The sequence below is a fragment of the Leucopleurus acutus genome (assembly GCF_964270905.1).
Source record: "Leucopleurus acutus genome assembly, chromosome: 1".
NCBI classification, from domain to species: domain Eukaryota; kingdom Metazoa; phylum Chordata; class Mammalia; order Artiodactyla; family Delphinidae; genus Leucopleurus; species Leucopleurus acutus.
In genome coordinates, this window is record NC_139142.1 from 104,982 (window position 1) to 123,215 (window position 18,234).

The following is an 18,234-nucleotide window of genomic DNA, read 5'->3' on the forward strand; positions in this document are numbered from 1 at the left end:
CCACGGGGACAGCCATCGGCTGCGGGGGCTGGGGGTTCTGTGGCGGGAAGTGGATGCGGCGACGCCCAGGCCGGCCCAGGCCGTCTGGGAGATGCCGGGGCCGGCGGGGGAGGGGTCTTTATCTCTGCGGGAAGCGCCGAGTGCAGAGCGGTCCAAGTCGTTCGTCCAAGGAAAGCGGGAGCGGCCCTGGAGCCTCCGCCGTGCCAGGCAGAGACCGCGGACCCCACCCGCCCCAGGAATGGGGGAAGACCTAGGGGGCTGGCTCTCTCGCGGGCTGCGGGGTCCTAGGCCAGCCTCTGCGGACCAACGGAGAGGCCTGCATCTCAAGGGGGTGGGGCCCTCGAGGGGAGGCGGCTGGCCAGCCTCCCATCTGCCCCTTAGCCCAGGCTGAGGTGGAGGCCTGGGGGGGCGTCCCAGTGCTCTGTGCCCTGTAGGACTCTGCCTGAGCCAACCCTCCTCCATCACTGTCACCCAGGCCACCTCCCTAGCCGTGTCTCCATCCTACACCCTGAACCTTTACCAGCACCAGCGTCCTCATGTGCCCTCAACCATCTCGCCAAACAAAACGTCATCTCTGGGCCTGTCCAGGCCCTGTCCCCATGGAGGGTGCTGGAGATCATCCTCTGACAGGGCCCAGGAGCTCCGGCCTCCCCACGCAGTGACGCCCTCACCCTTACCACCCGCTGCGAGCAGCCCGCCCCCCAGAGTCTGGCAACGGGACCAGGAGTGGAAGCCGTGGCTGCCTCCACCCCGACGGCGCCCCACCAGGCCCGGGTCGGCGTGGCGGTGAGAGCTCCAAGCCTTCAAGGGTAAGGGAGGCCGGCCGCACCCCAGCCTCGGTGAGGAGGACAGCCCGCTGGACCCCACACTCCCGCGGCGGGCCCCCCACACCGCTCTCGAGTCACTCCCACCTCCCTGGGACCCCCTCTCTGAGGCCACAGTTCTGCCCCCCCCCGGGAGCTGTGCAAGCCCCGGGGTCCACAAGGTGGGTAGCCCCGGTGCCCGGCTGCCCGCTGCCCTCAGGAGGCAGTGCACGCCCTGCCCTGCACTGGTGGAGCTCCGGGCCCGGAGCCTCAACACCCTCTCTGCCTGGCACAGGGGCACCTCAGCATGGTTTCTGGAGCCGACACCACCGGCCCAACCTTCCCACAACCCCCACCCGCCCCTTGATGTCTCCTTGGCCTGCGCCTGATGCCACCAGGCCAGGCCAGGAACAGGAGGTGGTCCTGGCTTCCCTCATCTCCTGGCTCCATGATCCAGAGAGCAAGGTGGGCAGGAAAGAAAGCAGGAGAGTGCCGGGGGGTGGGGGAGTGGACGGGGCACACGGAGACACAGACACAGCTAGGAAATGCAGACAGGTAGAAGCAGCGAGAGGGGAGGAAGGGCAAAGACCCCTGGTGATGGAGAGGACCGCGTGGGCGGGGGGCACAGGGCAGGACACTCTGGGGTAGGTGGGCGTCTGTCACAGCAGATCCCGGGCATCAGGCCACACGTGTTGCACGCACCGCCTTGCAGATCCCTGAGAAGGCTGCCCCAAGTGGGTGTGCCAGGCAGAGGTCAACTCCACCGGGATGATGAGCTGGGGGGGGACAGTGACCGACAGGTTGCCTGGATGCGCACGCGTGTGTCCCAGTGCCTTCCTGGGTGGGCGTATCCATCAGGGTGTCTCTCGGGGCATGCGTGCACGAGGCCCTTCTGTGAGCAGCCGCCTTCCCATGTTTCTGCCCGGCCCACACCCCCAGCCCACTCAGGGCTCCGGGCCAGGTGGGGCCGTGAGCTGTCTTGTCTGCCCTCCACACACCTGGCCCCAGGGATGACGCCTCCACACCACCAACACTGGGACTCCAAACCCGCCTGACCCTGGGGGTGGGCGGAGCTGAGAGCCCCTCCCTTGATAAGCAGGGTGACAAATCTCTTCTTGGCCTTCCCCGCTGTTATTGCCATTGCCATGGTCACAGCACTGGTTACAGCACGGCCCCTGTGGGGAGGATGCGGGGGGGGGGGGGGGGGGGGAGGGGCCCGAGGGCCATGGGCGTTGCCCTCTGGTTGCTACATAGCACAGCTTTTCCAGACACACGGACACACGGACACACACACACACACACACACACACACACACACACACACACTGCCTGGAACTGTCCCAAAGCTTCAGTCACAGACTGACGTGCCCCTTCAACTCCCCCAGCTCCCTGTCTGTCCTGCCCACCTGTGGGGGTGGGGACCCCTCCAGCTGCAGACCCCCCAGCACTGGGGGACTGTGGTGGGTGGACAGATCCTTCAGCCCCCTAGACTCTATGGCCAGGCACACCCCCATTTGAGGCTTGACTGGGTGCCCATCAGGGCCCTGACAGTCCCTCCAGGAACAGGCTTCTTGCTTCCATGGGCTCACCTGCCCAGGATGCACTTGTGGGGGAGTGGCAATGGCCTGGCCCAAGGTCAACCAGACTCGGGACCACCGGTCCAGTTCAAGACCCAGATCTGCCTTGCCTGGCCCTCCACCCCTTTCCTTACTCTTTCGGGGCCCTAGTGGCATTTGCTGCACAAACCCATGGAAGGCACAGAGTGAAGCACCTCGCACACCCCAAGATGCAGCCCGCCCCAGCGCCACCAGCGCCGTGGCCCTGCGCTCTTCCCCCTCCCAGCACTGGCTGGAGGCACAGGGGCTGCGTCTGGAGTGGGAGGGACAGCGGCCAGGACGGCCACTTGCCCCAGGCTGCTCTGTGCCCAGAATGCCCACCCCGCCCCAGGCCAGCCTAAGGGCATCCAGGGCCCTGAGACCGGGGGTGGGGGGAGGCCACTGCGGAGTTCTGGCTGCCTGGCCAAAGCCACCTCCACACGCTCACCCTCTCTCTGCGCACTCCCGCGCCCTCGCCTGCTGAAGCTCCGCCAGGCTCAGCTGGAGACCCAGACGGCAACGGGCAGGACCCTGCCCTGCCGCAGAATGCTGGATGCAGAGGGCCAGGCTGGGGCCCCAGGGCAGGGCTTGCCTGGGCTCCAGGCGCCGGGAGAATTGGTGAAGGCAGGGCTGGGCCCCAGTGACCGCTGAGGAATCCACCAGGAGAGCTCTGCCCCTCAGGGCTGGACAGACACCCCCCCCCCAGGGCACACCCCCCACCCCACCCCCACCCCCCGCCATGCCATACACTGTGACACTTGCCTCTGGCCTCTTCCCTACCATTCTCAAAGCCCCCACCCAGTGCCCAGCGCCCCAGTCTCCGGGCTCCCTCCTCAGTGTGGACAGGTGTAAGGATGTCCCCTGCTAGGGCTGGAGGCCAGCAGGGCCTGTCTGGTGTTCCTGCACCCAGATGCCCTGCAGGGCCAACATGTGCTCCAGGACCACTGCTGAGCCCTGGGCCAGAGCTGGCTTCCTGCCCCCAGAGGCCACCCCTCCCTGCCCTTCCCCCAGGCCCGGCTGAGTCTGAGTCGTGGAGACTCAGACATTCCCAGGGCCTATTTTTAACAGCTTGTCTCCCGCGGCCCCTTGTCTGGCCCGAGGTCCTGCCCCGGGCGGCCCTGGGGCTGGGGAAGGGAACGGACTCTGCTTTCCCAGAAGGACGCTGATCCTGTCCACCAGGCCACGGCCTGGCCAGGGTAGGAGAAGGCCCCTCTCCTCCTCTGCTGGAAGCAGGCGTGGGATGCAGAGGGGCTGGGGTGGAGGGTTGCGGGCACCTACAGCCTTGAGTTCCCTCAGCCCGCCCTGCCCTCCCCCTCCCCCCACCCCAGGCTGAGCCTGGTTCCGGGAATCTCTGTGCCCTGGAGCCAAAGCCCATGCAGCAGCGCCTCAAATTCTAGCCTCATCAGCCCAGCAGCTGGGCATGTTCACGGCCACAGACCCACCCCTGCAGCCAGCTGGGCCCTGAGAAAACGTGCTGCCCACACCTGGCCGCCCCGGTCTCCCACCAGTCCTTGCCTGTCCCAGCTCCCAGAGGCCCAGAGCCGGGGTCACAGGCACTAGGTGACTTCCTGACCCTTAGCACCCAGGGGGCCACAGCCCATGACCAGTGCGCCGGTGCTTGGAAAAAGGTCATGCTCCCTCAGGCCTAGAGCTCAGCCAGGCTAGCCTAACTGGGTGGGGTCCCCAGGGAGCCTCCAACTGCAGAGGCCCAGGGGAAGGTGGAGGGAGAGGGGCTGGAGGCCTAGGGCAGGGGATTCTGGGCCTCAGGGAAGTGGGGGCCGAGGGAGCTGCAGTCCCCACAGAGATGCCTGGAGGGTGGGGGTACCAGCTAGGGCCCAGGTCTGAAATGGGGTGCAGGGTGGGTCTTGGAGGGTCCTGGCGAGGAAGTGGGGAAGACTGGACCGGTGGGAGGTGGGGTACAGCTGGGGAGCAGGATGGCGGAGGAGGCCCGGGCGCTGTGCCCAGCCCTGGGGTTCTGGATGGAACAGAGGTGGTTAGATGGCATTTCAGGGCCGCCTCAACTGGCTGGGGCCGGGCTGGAGGGGTGGGGGTGGAGGCCGGGCGGGGTGGGGGGGTGGAGAAGGCGGCCTCCCCTGCGTCTGGCAGGGGCGCCCGAGGAAACACCTGGCTTGTGGGGAGGCTTCCTGGAGCTAGTGTCACCAAGGGAGCCCCGGCAGCGCAGGGCCACCCGCGGCCCCCACCGACGACACCCAGCGACCGCGAAGAGACAGACGGTACCGGCCCCGCCCCGATTTCCATGACAACCCCACGGAAACAAACACGGAGGCGCGACCCCCTCCGCACGCAGGAAGTGGAACGCGCCCTCCCGGGCCAGAACCCGGCAGTGGGAGGGCACTGCGTCCCTGGCAGGGCTGGGCCGATCCTCCCTCCAGGCGACCCCGGCAGCCCTCGCCCCACCCCCCCAGGGCGGGCCTTCACACGAGAATAGACCCCGCCCTTCCCCGGGTTTTGGGGAAGGGCGCGCCGCAGATCGAGTCTTCCCCTACGCAGTTTCCCCTGGAGCCTCCTGGAGGAGGGGCCCCGGCTGTGCTCTCAGCAGCCCCTAACCGGCCGGACGACAGGAATTTCCCATCCGACACCGGGAGCCCTCAGCGAGGGCGGGCCTGGGGGTGCTCAGGGAAGCCTGAGTTCTCCCCCAAACGACCCCCCAACCAAGGAGCCTCGTGCTGGCGGGAGGGAGGTGGGAATGTGGAGGGGTGTTGTCCCAGCCCCTCCTCCGAGCGTGCTTGCCCGAACCTCCCCTCTGCCTGGGGTGGGAACTGGGCGCCCTTGGGGCACCTGCTCCAGCGCCTCCCATCCCCAGGGCAGGCCGACCCACCCTGCACATCCTGGCTGCGCTCCAGGCGCCGGCCAGGTACGAGGAGACGCTGCCGCCCACGCTGGGCGCCTGGACTGGCCAGGAGGAGGGCGGCTTGGCACTGCAGACACCAGGAGCCGGCCCTCCACCCCAGGGACACGGTTGGCTGCTCGAGGGACAATGAGCCGGGCACCCAGGCTCAGCTGTGTCTGGGCCCGCGTACTGGAGGGCGGGTCAGGCACGGGCCTGTGCCACGGGCTGGGGCGCTGGGAGCTGTCCCTGGGGGCAGGGCACGTGGGGAGCCGGCTGTCTATGGTGCTGGGGACACGGGCCCAGATTGAGCAGGCCCGGATGACGCTCCTGGCTCGGGGAGGGCGAGGCATCTGGGGGTGGGGTGCTGGGAGCAGGCCAGGGCAGGGCTGAGCACTGGAGGGCAGGTCTCCAAGGGTTCTGCCCCCGCGCCCAGCGTGGGAGAGAAGGGGCGCCCTCTGGTGGGCTGCCCGGGAGCCAGCAGGTAAAGGGAAGGCAGACGAGGAGGAGAGGCCTCCTCCCAGCTACTGAGAGTTCCCGGTTGCAAAGGCAGAGCCTGGACAGCCTGGGGAGGCCAGAGGTGAGTCCATCAACACTGCAAGCCCAGACGCAGATGCTGTTCAGGCAGGAGCCCCTAGGCCCCACCTCCAGACTGCCCACGTTCTGTCCCTGGGCTCCCACCAATGCCGGGGCCGGCCGACCACGCTCAGCCTCGCTCCCCCAAACCCTCTGTACTTCCAGGCTCCTCCTCGTCCCTGACCACCCTTCACCGGCTTCTCCCCCTGCAGAGGACCCCTCCTCTGGTCACCTGCCCCCTCTCCCTCCACATGCCATGCCCTCTGCTCTTTCCCGAGGCTGACCTCTCCCTCTGGGTCTCTGATGGCTCAGAGGACCCCCTGGTTTTGGTGCCCATGTCTGGGGGCCAGGACCCCACCCCCGGATGCCTCCCACCCTCCCCACGTCCAGCTAGTCTGGTCCCTCTCAGGGGCCCAGCCCACCTCAGTGTCAGCACCACAGCCTAAATCAGCGCCTCCCCGCCTCCCAGCCACGACCACCGCCGTTGGGAAGAGGACCCCCGGACGAAGGGACGCTATCCCGGCTTCACACCCATACCACAGACACAGACACAGTGCGGGGTTGTGCGATCCTCAAACCTTTCATTGACAGCAGAACGCCCGGCAGTCGAATGTGAGCCACGTGAGGGCGGCGGGCGGGCGCTCGCGAGGCAGGGTGGGAGGCGGGCAGAGGGCTCCTGGCAGGGATGTCCCTCCACCCTTGGGACACTGTGAGGGGCGTGGCTGTGGCTGTCACGGGCAGGGGGAGCATAAATAACACTGTGGGCAGGACTCGGGCAGCAGGAGGGGGAGCGTGGGGCGGCCACCTCAGAAAGACCCACCCAGGCCACAGGGACATTCAGGGACGTGTGGGCCATGAGATACAGACATGGGGACACGGGGGGCCAGGAGGACACAAAAGGCGGTGACGGGTGGCTGGGGACACAAAGGCAGACACACCCAGAGAGACAGGGTTGGTGGGCAGGGCTCTGGAGTCAGCTCAGGGGCTTCCTCCCCAACACGCAGGCCCTGGACTCGCAGGTGCTGAGGTGGGACTGGGCGGCGGTCACTCTCCCCTCGTAGCCAAGCAGTGGGCCCCTGGCCAGGGGCCTGCGCAGGCGGGCCAATGCCCCGCAGAAGGGCCTGCGGGCCTAGGGCTGAACCTTGCCCTCGGGGTCCTTGTCATAGATGTAGCTGCCAACAGCTCCGGTGTTCACCCCTGTGGGGAGAGGGGCAAGGGTGGTAGGGGAGGGGTGGAGGAAGGGGGACCCCGCATCCCAGACCCTCCTGGCCACACTCACCCTTGGGTCCGAAAAGTATTCCGTAGCAGGGCTTGTGGCAGTAGGGCTGGCCGTCGTGCTAGGGACGAGATGGGGGGGGTGAGAAGCGAGGGCCACGGAGTCCACACTCCCCACTCCCCCTGGTGGCTTCCTCCGGGTCTCCCTGAACCCTCGAGTTCTCAAAGCCTTGGCCAGGTCGGCTCACCTTGGGGGAGCTGGAGGGGAGGACAGCGCCGCCACGCCACTGGCCACCAGGGGACAACGCCCACCGCCCGGCACCCCCCTCCCGCGCCTCCCGTCCCCGGCAGCTGCGCGCCCCGCCCCCAACCGTCCAGCCAGCGCCCCTCTCACCTCCGCGTGCCCGCCTGGGGTCAGCGTCTTCCCGCAGCGCTCACAGCGCAGGCACGGCCGGTGCCAGTCCTTGCCCAGAGACGTCACCTTCTCGGCTGGGGACGGGAGAGGTGGTGAGGTCGGGGCCCCCCCTGGCGGAGACCTCCCAGGCTGGGGGTGGGCGCGGCCACTCACCAAAGTAGACCCTCTTGTTGCAGCGAGGACACATGTTGGGTTCCCCGGTGAACGTGGTGACGCTGGAGGCTGGGAGGGGGAGGAGTCAGGACGGGGCACAGCGGCTCCGACGCCCCGGCCCCCCCGCCCCCGGAAACTCAGCCCAGCCCACCTTTGCTGGGCCCCTTCGGGGGGCCGCTGGCCTTCCGCTCCTCAGCTCGGGCCACGGGGACCTCGATGGGGCCAGTGACCTGCGGTTTCTCGGCAGAGGGCTTCTCGTAGATGTAGGAGCCGGCACCTCCGATATTCACCCCTGTGAGGTGGCAGGCACTGTAGGGGGGGTGGCCAGTGGGCTCGCCCACCACCCAGCCCTCACAGCCACCCCCCAACTTCTCAGACAAGGGTCCTCCACGGCCCACTGTGGGGTCAGGACCCCCACCCAGAGGGCACCCGTGGGCTGCAGATTTCCGGGAAAGGCACGGAGGATGCTGGTCCTTCAAGGACGGGAGGGGCCAGCATGGGGAAGGAGACAAGGGGGCCGGGGGAATCCGAGGGTCCACAGCGTCCCGCCAGGCCAGCCCCAAGTCTCTGCTGGGCCGAGGATCGGCACTGGCCACGTCCCCCAGCGCTGGAGTAGATCACACGCCGTGGCGCCCCACCCAGGCTCACCTTTGGGTCCGAACAACGTGGCATAGCAGGGCTTGTGGCAGAAGGGCTTCCCGTCATGCTAGGCAGAGGGCAGGGCATGAGGGCGGGGGCCTGGCCTGGGCTCCCCGGCCCCCCCTCCCTGCCCGGGGGAGGGGCTCACCTCGGCGTGGCCCCCTGGCGTCAGCGTCTTGCTGCAGTGCTCGCACCTGAGGCAGAATCTGTGCCAGTCTTTGCCCAGGGAGCTCACCTTCTCAGCTGGGGCGGGAGGGGGGTCAGGGCCAGCGCCCTCCTGCCCTCCCGCGCTCAGCCGCCTGCTGCCCCCGCTGTCCTGCCCGCTCCTGGGCAGCCTCTGCGCCGGGTCCCCTTCATCCCCACCCAGGAGCCACGTGGCACCTGCCTGCTCCCCCACCGTAACCACCTTCTGCTCCCCAGGGGCCCTGCTCTCCCTCTGGGTCTCAGGCACCCTCATCACCCTGGGTCACGGGCTGCAGCAGGGAACTTGGACGAGGTCCCAGCTCAAGCACCTGCTAATCCCCTCACCAGGACACCTGCCCCTCCGTCACACACATCCCCAAACCCTCCAATCAGGCCCTAATGGAGCTGGCAGAGCGCCCCCGCTGAAGGGTGGCCCCAAGCCTCCAGAACCCCTGCGAGAGGCCAGTCCCTGTCGCCACCATGGGACACCCGTGGGACAGGACGCTTGCCTGTCTATATTTGGCTTCCTCTCCCTAAGCTCTGAGCGCCCCCCCCCCCCCCCCCCCGCCTCTGGCTGCTGCTTTGGCACTCAAGGTCTGAGACCAGCTGCTGAGGGTCACGTTGGGGCCCCTCCCTGTCCCCTGCCCCAGGCTGGGGCTGCTGGGCCACCTCCCAGTGGACGGAAGCTGAGGCTTCCCCAGGGGAGCACAGCAGGAAAAGGGCGGAGGAGAGGGCAGGAAGAAAGGCCGGAGCTGAGTTGGAATTCCTCCCAACTGGAAAGGGGCCCGGCCAGAGGCATCGGGGAGGGGAGCAGGGGGGTCAGGTGGGCTGGGCCCCTTCCACCCTGGCAGAATCTGGCCAAGCCCCAAGAAGAGGCCAAGGACCAGTGGCTCCTCTGGTCCCCCTCACAGAGGGGCCCCCACCAGGGCCCCAGCAGAGCAGGGAGAGAGGGCCTGGCCAGGGGCACCCCGAGCCCCAGGAGGCCTGTGGGTGCTGCTGGAGGGCAGTGAGTCCCCCTGGTGGCCCAGGTTCGGAGCCCTGAGCGATGTCTCCCCACGGCCCTGGTGGAACCTGCTGGCCCCGGCCAGGGGCAGCACAAGCTTAGATCCCTCTGGCCACTCCACCAAGGAGGCTGGGACGCAGGCTGGCCAGGCCTCGCCCCAGGTCCATGCCAGGGCAGATGGGAGCTGGCTGAGCCCAAGGCGGGCTCGGATCCCCTCCCAGTTGTCCTTCTGGCCAGCGGCGGCCGAGGCAGCTGCAGCTCAGGGCTGCCAGAACCACTGGCTGGTTTGTAGGATGTGGCCACCTGGGGGCAGGGGAATGACCCTCAGACCCACTGGCCAGGTCGACGGCCACACATTACCGGCCCAAGTTGGGAGGGCAGAATCGATTGAGCCTAATGGCTCGGAAGGGAACCGGCCCTCACCCGGCTGCACGGTTGTTGGGGACACAAAGGCTCGGTGTCCCTGAGATCACCCTGGGGTATCCTGGCCCAGGTTGCACTGTGCACACGCTTGGGGTGTAGGCTGCTGGGGTGAAGCCTTATTGGGGGTAGGCTGCTGGGGTGAAGCCTGATTGGGGGTGGGAGGGTCTGGCCCCCAGCCCTTTCCTCCACCAGGGCCTCCAGACCAGGACAGAAGCCAGCCGAGTCTGAGCCGCCTTTGTTTTCTGCTGGGAGCCGGCGGCCGCCCAAGCAGGCAGAAGCGCTTTTCCGGGCTGTCCACGGGACTGTCGGCCCGGTCCTGAGCTAGCCTGACTGGGAGCAAAGTTGCGGGCAGCGGGGCTGGCAGGAGGACCCTGGCGCTGGCCCCCACCCTGAGCCTTACAGGATGAGCCCTGTCTGGGATGGGGACAGAGGGCTGGGCGGACTCCTGGGGAGGCATCCGGAAGCCCCTCGGCTTCCAGCCAGCCCAGAAGCGCTCCAGGCCAAATCCGGTCCCTCCCCTCTGGGAACAGCAAACAACGTCGGCCTCCTCCGGCCTCCTCCTCGCGCTCTGGCCTGCTGGGAAGCCAAGTGGCCATCTTCACCTCGGCCTGTCCCCAGTCCAGACCCGGACCACTGCCCTTAGGATGACAACAGAAGGATCGGATCCCCCGTCTGTCCCTGTCTCTCCCTGCCCTTCTGGCCATCCTGGCTTGTGCCACCAAGTCTGTCTGTGTGGGCGTTGGTGGGAGGCTCGGTGGGCAGGGACTTCGCCGCCCTGGCAAAGTCGGATCAGCCAGGATGAGCGAGAGTGGGTGAGCCAGACAACAGGGTCAGAGCGCCAGAGTGTGGGTGAGCCAGTGCTGGGGCGGGGGGGCAGGTGCCGCCAACCCAGGGGGCATCCTGGCAGAGAGGACCCCCTCCTACCCAGCTACCTCCTCCTGAATGCCACTGTTCTGACCTTGAGGAAGCAGGGGGCCTGGCCACCTGGGCTCCAGCGTCCTCTCCTGCTTGTGGGGACTCGCTTGTCACCCCACCCCCGGGAAAGTCCTGGGGGGACGTGAACCAAGGAAAGGCGCGCGCTGGGACACGCAGGAGGTAGAGGCCAAGGTCGCCCCCGCGTGGACTGAGTCCAGACAGAGCCCAGCCCTGGCCCAGCCCCGCGTGGGCAGAGGTCGGGGTGGGGGCTGGGGGTCACGGGTCGAGGCCACGCCAGCCCGGCCACGTGTCCGCGGAAGGCGGGACTGGGGTCCGCGCGAAACGGCCGAGAGGGACAGGAGCGCGCGAGAAGCGCCCGGAGATTGCTGCCCCGCCCGACCCCGCCCCGCTCGGCACCGCCGGGAGAACCACGATGCGCCCGCGAACCCAGAGCTCTCCCCCAAGCCCGGGCGTATTCTCGGGGGGACCACGCGCCCCCCCACCCGCCGGGCCTCGGGCCCCCGCCCCACCCCCATCGTCCACTTCGGGGTTCGGGCGTGGCCGCCCCCAGCTTGTCGCCGCTCCGCCCTTCAGCCGCACCCGCGTGGGCAGCGCGGCGAGCCGGGTCGGGGCCGCGCATCCTGGACCGAGAAGGGCGGCGGGGTGCTGGCCGGGCCCGGGCACTCACCGAAGTACACGGTCTTGTCGCACTTGGGGCACTTGGAGGCCATGGCCGGTGCGCTCCCGTTCAGCCCGTGTCCTCCGCCCGCGCCCGTCTCCCCGCCGCCGCCGCCTCGCCCGCCCCGCCAGCCCCGCCCGACCGGCTGTCTGTGCTCCCATTGGTCTGCGTCCGGGGCGGGGCGTCGGGAGCCCGCCCCCGGGGTCCGGGCGCCGCGGGGGCGGGGGCGCACCTGCAGGGGCGGATGGGGGGCGACTGGACCCGCCGGGCGCCCCTGGGTCGCGCGCGCGAGGTGGCCTCTACCCAGGCCCGCCCTGTCCTCGCCTGTTTCCATGGCAACGTCGGGGCAGCCAGCCGAGCCGCGGGTGGGGCTGGGAGTCCGCGGCCCCCTCGACTGGGGGCGTCCTGGCCAGCGGGGGCCTCGGCCCGGAAGGGCGGCGTCGGGACAAGCAGACTGACTCCCCGACGGCGGACCGGTCCGCCCTGCCCGGTCCTGGCGCCCGGGTCCCCAAGGGAACCCTACCCCACCCTGCCGCGCGCCGCCACCCCGCTTCCCTTTGTTGCTCGGTTTCTATAGCAACGGCCTTGCGGTGGGATAGGAGCGGGATTCCGGGCGGGCGCGCCACCGGTCCAGGCCCGGTCCCGGCCCCGGCCCCGCCTAACACTGTCAGTGGTGCTGAAGGCCCAGCGGGTGGAGGGCAGGGCGCCTGCCACTTCCAAAAACAGCGCGAGAGAAACTGCTGGAAGGGGGTTGGGGAGGGGATGCCTGGCACCGAGGGGACCCGCGGGGCTGTGCTGCAGGCTCTGAAGTTGTCCTCCCCAAGCTCTCCCACCCGAGGGCGGTAGGGAGGGGAGGAGAGGAGGGAGAGGAGATGTTGGGGCCCCTGGAGTGCCCCTTTCGCGGGTGCTGTGGCCGGCCAAATGGGCGGACCCTGCCGTCAGCTTCTACCCCTATCCCCTCCCCCGGCTCCCGCCACGGGCATCCCTCGTCTGGACCCCACTAGCTTAGGGCCCAGGGCCTCTGACCTCCAGCTTGGTGGTGCCGAAGCACCCTCCTGGAGGGCCGGGGAGCTAGGGATCTGCCAGCATTCGGGGTCTCTCCCCGGGGTCCACAGCTCTCCTGCCAACAGGGACCTACCTACCTGCCTGACCACTCCCACTCTCCCTACCTGCACCTGGAGCCATGCAGGACCCGGCCCTAACCCCGGGGTCTGGGGGACCTGGGGGACGCTGGGGCCACCTCCCAGGGGCTCTGCCTCCTCATGGACTCTCCTCTGGACCTCCATCCCCAGCTGAGCCTCAAGTCCGGCAGATGGACAGACCCCCAAGCCCAGACGACTAGGCCCAGGCTGGGCAGCGGGCTCCAGCCCCCTCACCCCCTGCCCTGTCTTTGAGGCTCTGTGCTGGACACTGAGGTCTGCCCCCCACTGCCCATTTCCTCTGCCTGGTGGCGTCCGGCGCCTCTCCTGGCCCCTGGTGCCAGCGTGTTCACAGTGGTTGGGTGAGCCAGTCTCACAGGGCAGTTTCATGGCAGCCCTGCCGCGGCCCTGCTCCCAGCGGTGCCCCCACCCATTGCACCCACACCCTTCAGCCAGTGCCATTTCCGTGAGGACAACAGCCCAGAAACATGTGGCCCCCCTCAGGCCTAACTGACCAGCCTGGCTGGCCCCCTCTCCCTTCGCACTCGGGCTCTGGCCCCGAGCCAGCCAGGGCAGAGACCAGAGGGGAGGCCTCAGTGGGCCCCCCTTCTTGGACAAGGTGGCCTGCAGGTCAGTCATTCACATCCCGCTCCTGGCTCAGGCTGGGTGTCCGGTGTCTCTGAATAATTCATGGGCCCACTGCCCCCCACTTGGCACCTGTTACCACCTCCTCTGTAGCTTGGGAGCCCCCGGGGACCCCCGGGCATCAGCCTCCGTGACTCTACCCCGCCCCTGAAATTTGCAGGACTGCTGTGGAGGGCGGACTGGTTGGGCACTGGTGTCGCCCAGCTCGGAGAGTGAATGGGGGTGGAGCAAAGGAATGGCGCTGGGCCCCGGCCAGATGCCCTGGAGCCAGGGAGGGGAGAGCGGTGCGGTGCGGCGCAGTGCCTGGGCTGGTGGCGCTGGGGCTGCTGTGGGCCTGGCGGGAAGGGGCACAGAGCGCGGGACACAGAGCAGCGGCATCTGCCTCTGAGGCCACTGAGGGCTAGGGACGGGGGCAGGTACAGGCCAGGCCAGCTCCTGGTGAGCAGGCCGTGGGGCTGGGTGAGGACAGCAAGTTCGTGGGAAGCAGGCAGGGCCTGCCCCGAGGTGGCCGGGGCAGGCGGCTAGGTGGTAAGGCAGGCCCCTCCCCTAGGGCCGCAGCACTGGCAAATGGCACACGCAGGAGCCCAGTCTCGCTCTCCCACAGGACCCCCAGGGCTGCGCCCAGCGGTGGGCAGGCGTCCAGGCTGAGTCCCTTGTGGGGACTCTTGTCCCCCTGAGATGGCCCTGGCGCTGGGGGTTGTGGAGGAGACGGCTACAGCCCCCTGCCAGGCCCGCGAGAACAGACCAAAGCTGGCAAACACTCCTGGGCACCCAAGAGCTTGCTTCCCCGCCACACCTGCCTCCCACCCCGCCGCTAAGCCTCGGCTCAGACCCCCCAGCAGCGGAGAGGCGGACACGCAGCCCAGGCCCTGGCCAGCACAGTGCTGGGGTGGGGGCGGGGACCCCCGGCTCCTGGCTCTCCGCAGCGCCTGCCTGTCCTTGGGACGGAGATCTCGACCAGCCTGGGGGGGGGCCAGGTTGGGGGAAGGGAACAGTACCGGGCCCGGGGAGAACCCTCCCTTCCCGTCCCCACCCCACCCCATCCTCAGGCCCCGGGACTGGAAAAGGCCCCGGAGGAAGCTAGTGTCTTTCTCAAGGTCACCAGCCTGGCCTCCCAGCCGTGCGCCGCACCCCCCCGCCCCCCACCGCACCTCGGCTGACACTGCAACGAAGCCCTGGGGCAGCAGGGGCAGCAAGGGGTGGTGCCAGGACTGCGATTAGAATTGGCTGTGGGGGGGCAGGGGGCGGGGGGCGGGTGCCACAGCCACTCCTCTGACACCCTGGCCCGCCACCCTGCGGGGCCCTGCAGCTGGGTCCTGGAAGGCCAGGACGCCCCTTATCTGTCTCCAGCGAGGGAGCAGGGTGGTTTCTATTTCAGTTCCCCAGCTGAGATGCCCACGCGTCACAGTGGGGCTGGAGGCACAGGAGGCAGAGCTCACGGAGGGGAGCCCCTCGGCTGGCGGAGGTTAGCGTGGCTCCCAGACCCCTCCCCACCGCGGCCTGGCCACACCTGTCCCCTGGGCCCGGAGCGGCTGTGCGGGGGCCAGCCGAGGCAGGATGTCTGAGAGCGGACTTGCTGAAATCTGAGCGAGCTCTCCCTGTGGAAACGCCACACCTGCTAGGGGTGGCCCTGCAGTTCCTGGCAAAAACCCGCAGACAGCTGGGGCAGGGCTCTGCCAGGAGCAGGCTGGCCGGCCGGCTGACCCAGCTATGCTGGCTGCCCCGACGGAAACCAGGCACCTGCCAGTCTGGGTCCCAGGCCAGGTCCAGACCACCCCCTGCCTTGAACAGACACAGGGGGGCTCCGCTCCCCCACCCCTGCCCCCGCCACCGCGTGAGCGCCAGCGAGCCCTGGCTGGACCTCTCCCTGCTCCCAGGGCCAGGTGGTGGGCATCGGGCCAGGGCCTCCGGGAGGCAGGTATGCGGGCCAGGCCTGCACGCGCTGCTCGCCAGTGCCTCTCCCTGAGCGTCCTCCCCCATGGCGGGCCAGGGGAGCCCAGGCTGGGAGCGCCGGCTCTGCCCTGAGGGTGAGGTGGGCCCAAGACAGGGAGAGGACTGGGGACAAAAGACACGGAAAGGGCTAGTTGGATTTTTTGTTTTTATGAGGTTTTTTTCTTTGTTTTTTTTTAATATGAAAATTACTTGAAAAGACAAGGGGCCAACCCCACCAGGCAGCTCGGCTGGCCGCTGGCCACGCCGATCCTAACATTCCAGGTGTAAGTTACAGAGCTTAAATTCATCTACAAAAAAAGTAATAAAAATAAAATTTAAAATGGCACCTTCAACAGAACACAAGGAAACTCCCGGCCGGCCCGCAGGCCCGCGTCGCAGGGCGAGCGCTGGGGCGGCCCCTCAGCTCCGCTCCGGCCAAAAAGTAAACACAAGCTAAAAAGGTGACTCCTCGGCGGCCCTGGAGTAAGTTAGGCGGCGCTTCCCCCCCACCCCCGCTGGGGGCCGAGGAGCAGTCTCTCTGCAGGGGGGGGCGGGGGGGGCGGGGGGGCACTACCGAAACCGGGCGGCGGGGCGGCGGGCGGGTGGCGGGCGGGCGCGGTCTGCGGCTGGAGGGCCTTGCGGGCAGGCGGGCGGCGCCTAGTCCTCGATGACGATGGGCTCGTCGTTGACGGGCGCTGGCGGGGCCGGCCGCAGCGGCAGGGTCTGGCTGGGGCGCAGGGCGATGGGCTTGTAGGGCCTGCGGGCCGCGCGCTTGGTCTCGGAGGACGAGAGCAGCTTGCGGATCTTCCTGTGATCGAGACACCGAGTGACGCGGACGAGTGACACGGACACGGTGGCCCCTGCCCCCTGCCCGCCGCTGGCCCTGGAGGCCCCACCTGGTCTCCTCGGTGGCCATGTAGAACACGTCATCGGGGGCGTCGATCCAGTTCATCCGCCGCCGCTTGACGGGGGGCAGGGAGCCCCCCCGGATCAGCCGCACCTTGGTGGGGTACGCCTTCCCGTTGAGCAGCAGGTTCCGGCTTGGTCCCTGCGGTGGGGAGGCGCCAGGGGTCAGCCCGGGGCCTCCACGTGGGCACCCAGAAAGCCCGAGGTGGCGGTCCCAGCGGGGAGCATGGAATATTGGCCACCCCGGGCGGGGAGGGGGCCCTCCGAGGGCCATGGAGACCCGCCGCCTGCCCCTCCTCTGGTCCCACTGGGCCTCCCAGATGCTCCCATGCAGCGCCTGGCAGGGCTGGGGGGCCTCCCCCAAAGGCCCGCGGGAGCTGTGGGAACACACGTGTGTCCGAGTGTGGAGGACGGGGGCCCTCCCTCTCACCATGTGCCTGGTCTGTCCGTGATTCGCCAAACCTGACAAGAGGGAGGAGAACAGGCTGTGAGGTCCGAGGCAAGGCACGTCCTGCACTCAACACACTCGCTGAGGACCCGCAGCCGAGAAGCAGGAGACCTGGGGCCAGGTCCCCCCAGAGCCACAGCCCACACCCAGGCGGCGCTCTGGGTGGGGGCCCGGAGTCTCGGATCTGAGCTCGCTCCCTTGACTGGGCCGCGACAACCGGGGCCTGGTCTACGGTGGGTATAAATACAGTGGCGCCGGGCAGCCCCTCTGCAAGGCGGCCACTCCCCGGGCAGCACCACTCAGACCCCAGGAGGCCGGGCTACCCTGGGCTTCCTCCCGAGGGGCCCCCAGCCCCCATCGCAAACCCTGGGGCCAGCCACCCAGGGAGGAGCTGACAGAAGCTTCTCGAGTGGCCAGGAGGCCAGGCTCTGGCCAGGGTTCCAGTGCTTCCACCCCATGCCGGGGGTCTGCAGCCACAAGCAGCTGCCCCTCTGCAAGGGGAAAGACGCCGTCCCAGGTCTCAGTCCACACTCCCAACGGGCGCCCGAGACCTGTGGCTCCCAGACACACGTGGGGCGAGTCTGTGGGCGGCCGTGGGAGCACGTGCCCATGAGGGCTGGTCTCCACCACTTGCGTCCTGCCAGAGGCCTCCCAGGACCAGCTCCTCCCAAAAGGGCCCCTTGGCCACGGTTCGTCTCTTGACGAGCAGAGAAGAGCTGTCCAGCCCTCCCCTTTGCAAACCGCCTCCTAACTTGGAGTACCCCAAGCCCGGCAGGGCAGAGGGAGGGGCCGTGGCGCCCGGCCTGCAGCCCTCGAGGCCCTGTGCTACTTACCCAGGTAGGCGCCTACCAGAGGGATGGGTGGCGGAGGAAAGAAAGCACACGGTCAGCGTTACAGGGAGCGCGTGCATGCGGCAGGCCCGGAGGGTGGATGCAGCCGCAGGCGCATCCGTGGGCCTGTTAGCCCATTAAGGCCCCACCAGTGCCAGAGGCCAGGCCTCGCCCAGAGCCAGCTCCCGCCACCCGCTGCTGCCCCCGCTGCCCCACAGCACCCCAGGAGGCCAGCTGTGGCCTCCTCCCAGGGCTCATGTGCAGCCCCCGATATCCCCACCCGGGATCTGCACGCTGGGGCTGAAGTAGATAGGTATGGAAGCACATCGATCTCGGAAAACCCGACAGAAGCAAAAAGATTTCATCCCTCCCGCTAACTAACGGCTTTTTCACAGGTCGGACCACAAAGCCCAAAGCTGCCTGCTGATGAGCACGCGGCCCCTCACACCCTTCTGTGGGTGTAATCAGACCATCCCCAGGGCACCTGTCGCAGGGGCAGATGAGCAGCCAGCCCCGCTGCTGGGACCAGGGGCTGCAACAGTCTCCCCGCCTGAAGGCTACGGGGGGGGGGGGAGGGAGATCAGCAGGCTAGCGCCCCGCCCTCAGAGCCCCACCGCAGGGTCGTGGGTGAGGCAGCCAGGGCAGGGGGGGGGCGGGGCCTGGTGCAGGCGAGAGCCTGTGTCCAGATGGGGTGAGATGGCAGGACCCGGCACCAGTACCACCGACTGACCCTCAGGGTGTGCCTGCTGGGGCTCTCAGACACAGCGGAGAGAGGGAGCGTCCAGGGGACAGGGCTGGGCCGGTGGCCGCTGGCCGCTGCTACCTCCCGGGTCCCCACGTCCGGCCCACCTCCCACAGATCCCAGGACAGCCAAGCCTCGGCCAGAC

The 18,234-nt window shown here is 68.6% G+C and overlaps 2 protein-coding genes across 2 annotated transcripts in view; both read right to left on the reverse strand.

The window, feature by feature from the left end:
• Positions 1-6,383: 6,383 nt before the first annotated feature.
• On the reverse strand, positions 6,384-11,514 carry LOC309972112 (cysteine-rich protein 2). Its single transcript, XM_082855559.1, has 8 exons — positions 11,457-11,514; positions 8,393-8,487; positions 8,254-8,311; positions 7,757-7,897; positions 7,606-7,674; positions 7,432-7,526; positions 7,102-7,159; positions 6,384-7,019 (listed from the first exon to the last, which is right to left on the reverse strand). Exons 1-8 carry the CDS (start codon positions 11,497-11,499, stop codon positions 6,952-6,954), a joined length of 627 nt encoding a protein of 208 aa, XP_082711685.1. The 5' UTR covers positions 11,500-11,514; the 3' UTR covers positions 6,384-6,951.
• Positions 11,515-15,122: 3,608 nt separating this feature from the next.
• The window catches only part of MTA1 (metastasis associated 1), a 38,007-nt gene continuing 34,895 nt past the window's right edge, over positions 15,123-18,234 (reverse strand). The window contains exons 19-21 of the mRNA XM_082855380.1: positions 16,500-16,531; positions 16,060-16,211; positions 15,123-15,971 (exon numbers count right to left, since the gene is read on the reverse strand). Of these exons, the coding sequence (XP_082711506.1) occupies positions 15,821-15,971; positions 16,060-16,211; positions 16,500-16,531 (335 nt within the window). The 3' untranslated portion in view covers positions 15,123-15,820. The remainder of the gene's footprint in view (positions 15,972-16,059; positions 16,212-16,499; positions 16,532-18,234) is intronic.

Excerpts from the sequence above, each read along its gene's own strand:
- LOC309972112 (XM_082855559.1), bottom strand. The coding sequence starts at position 11,499 with ATGGCCTCCAAGTGCCCCAAGTGCGACAAGACCGTGTACTTCG. Across the intron at positions 8,312-8,392 it reads CGCCAGGGGGCCACGCCGAG|CATGACGGGAAGCCCTTCTG; the intron begins GTGAGCCCCTCC and ends CCCTCTGCCTAG. Across the intron at positions 7,898-8,253 it reads CACGTTGTTCGGACCCAAAG|GGGTGAATATCGGAGGTGCC; the intron begins GTGAGCCTGGGT and ends GCCACCTCACAG.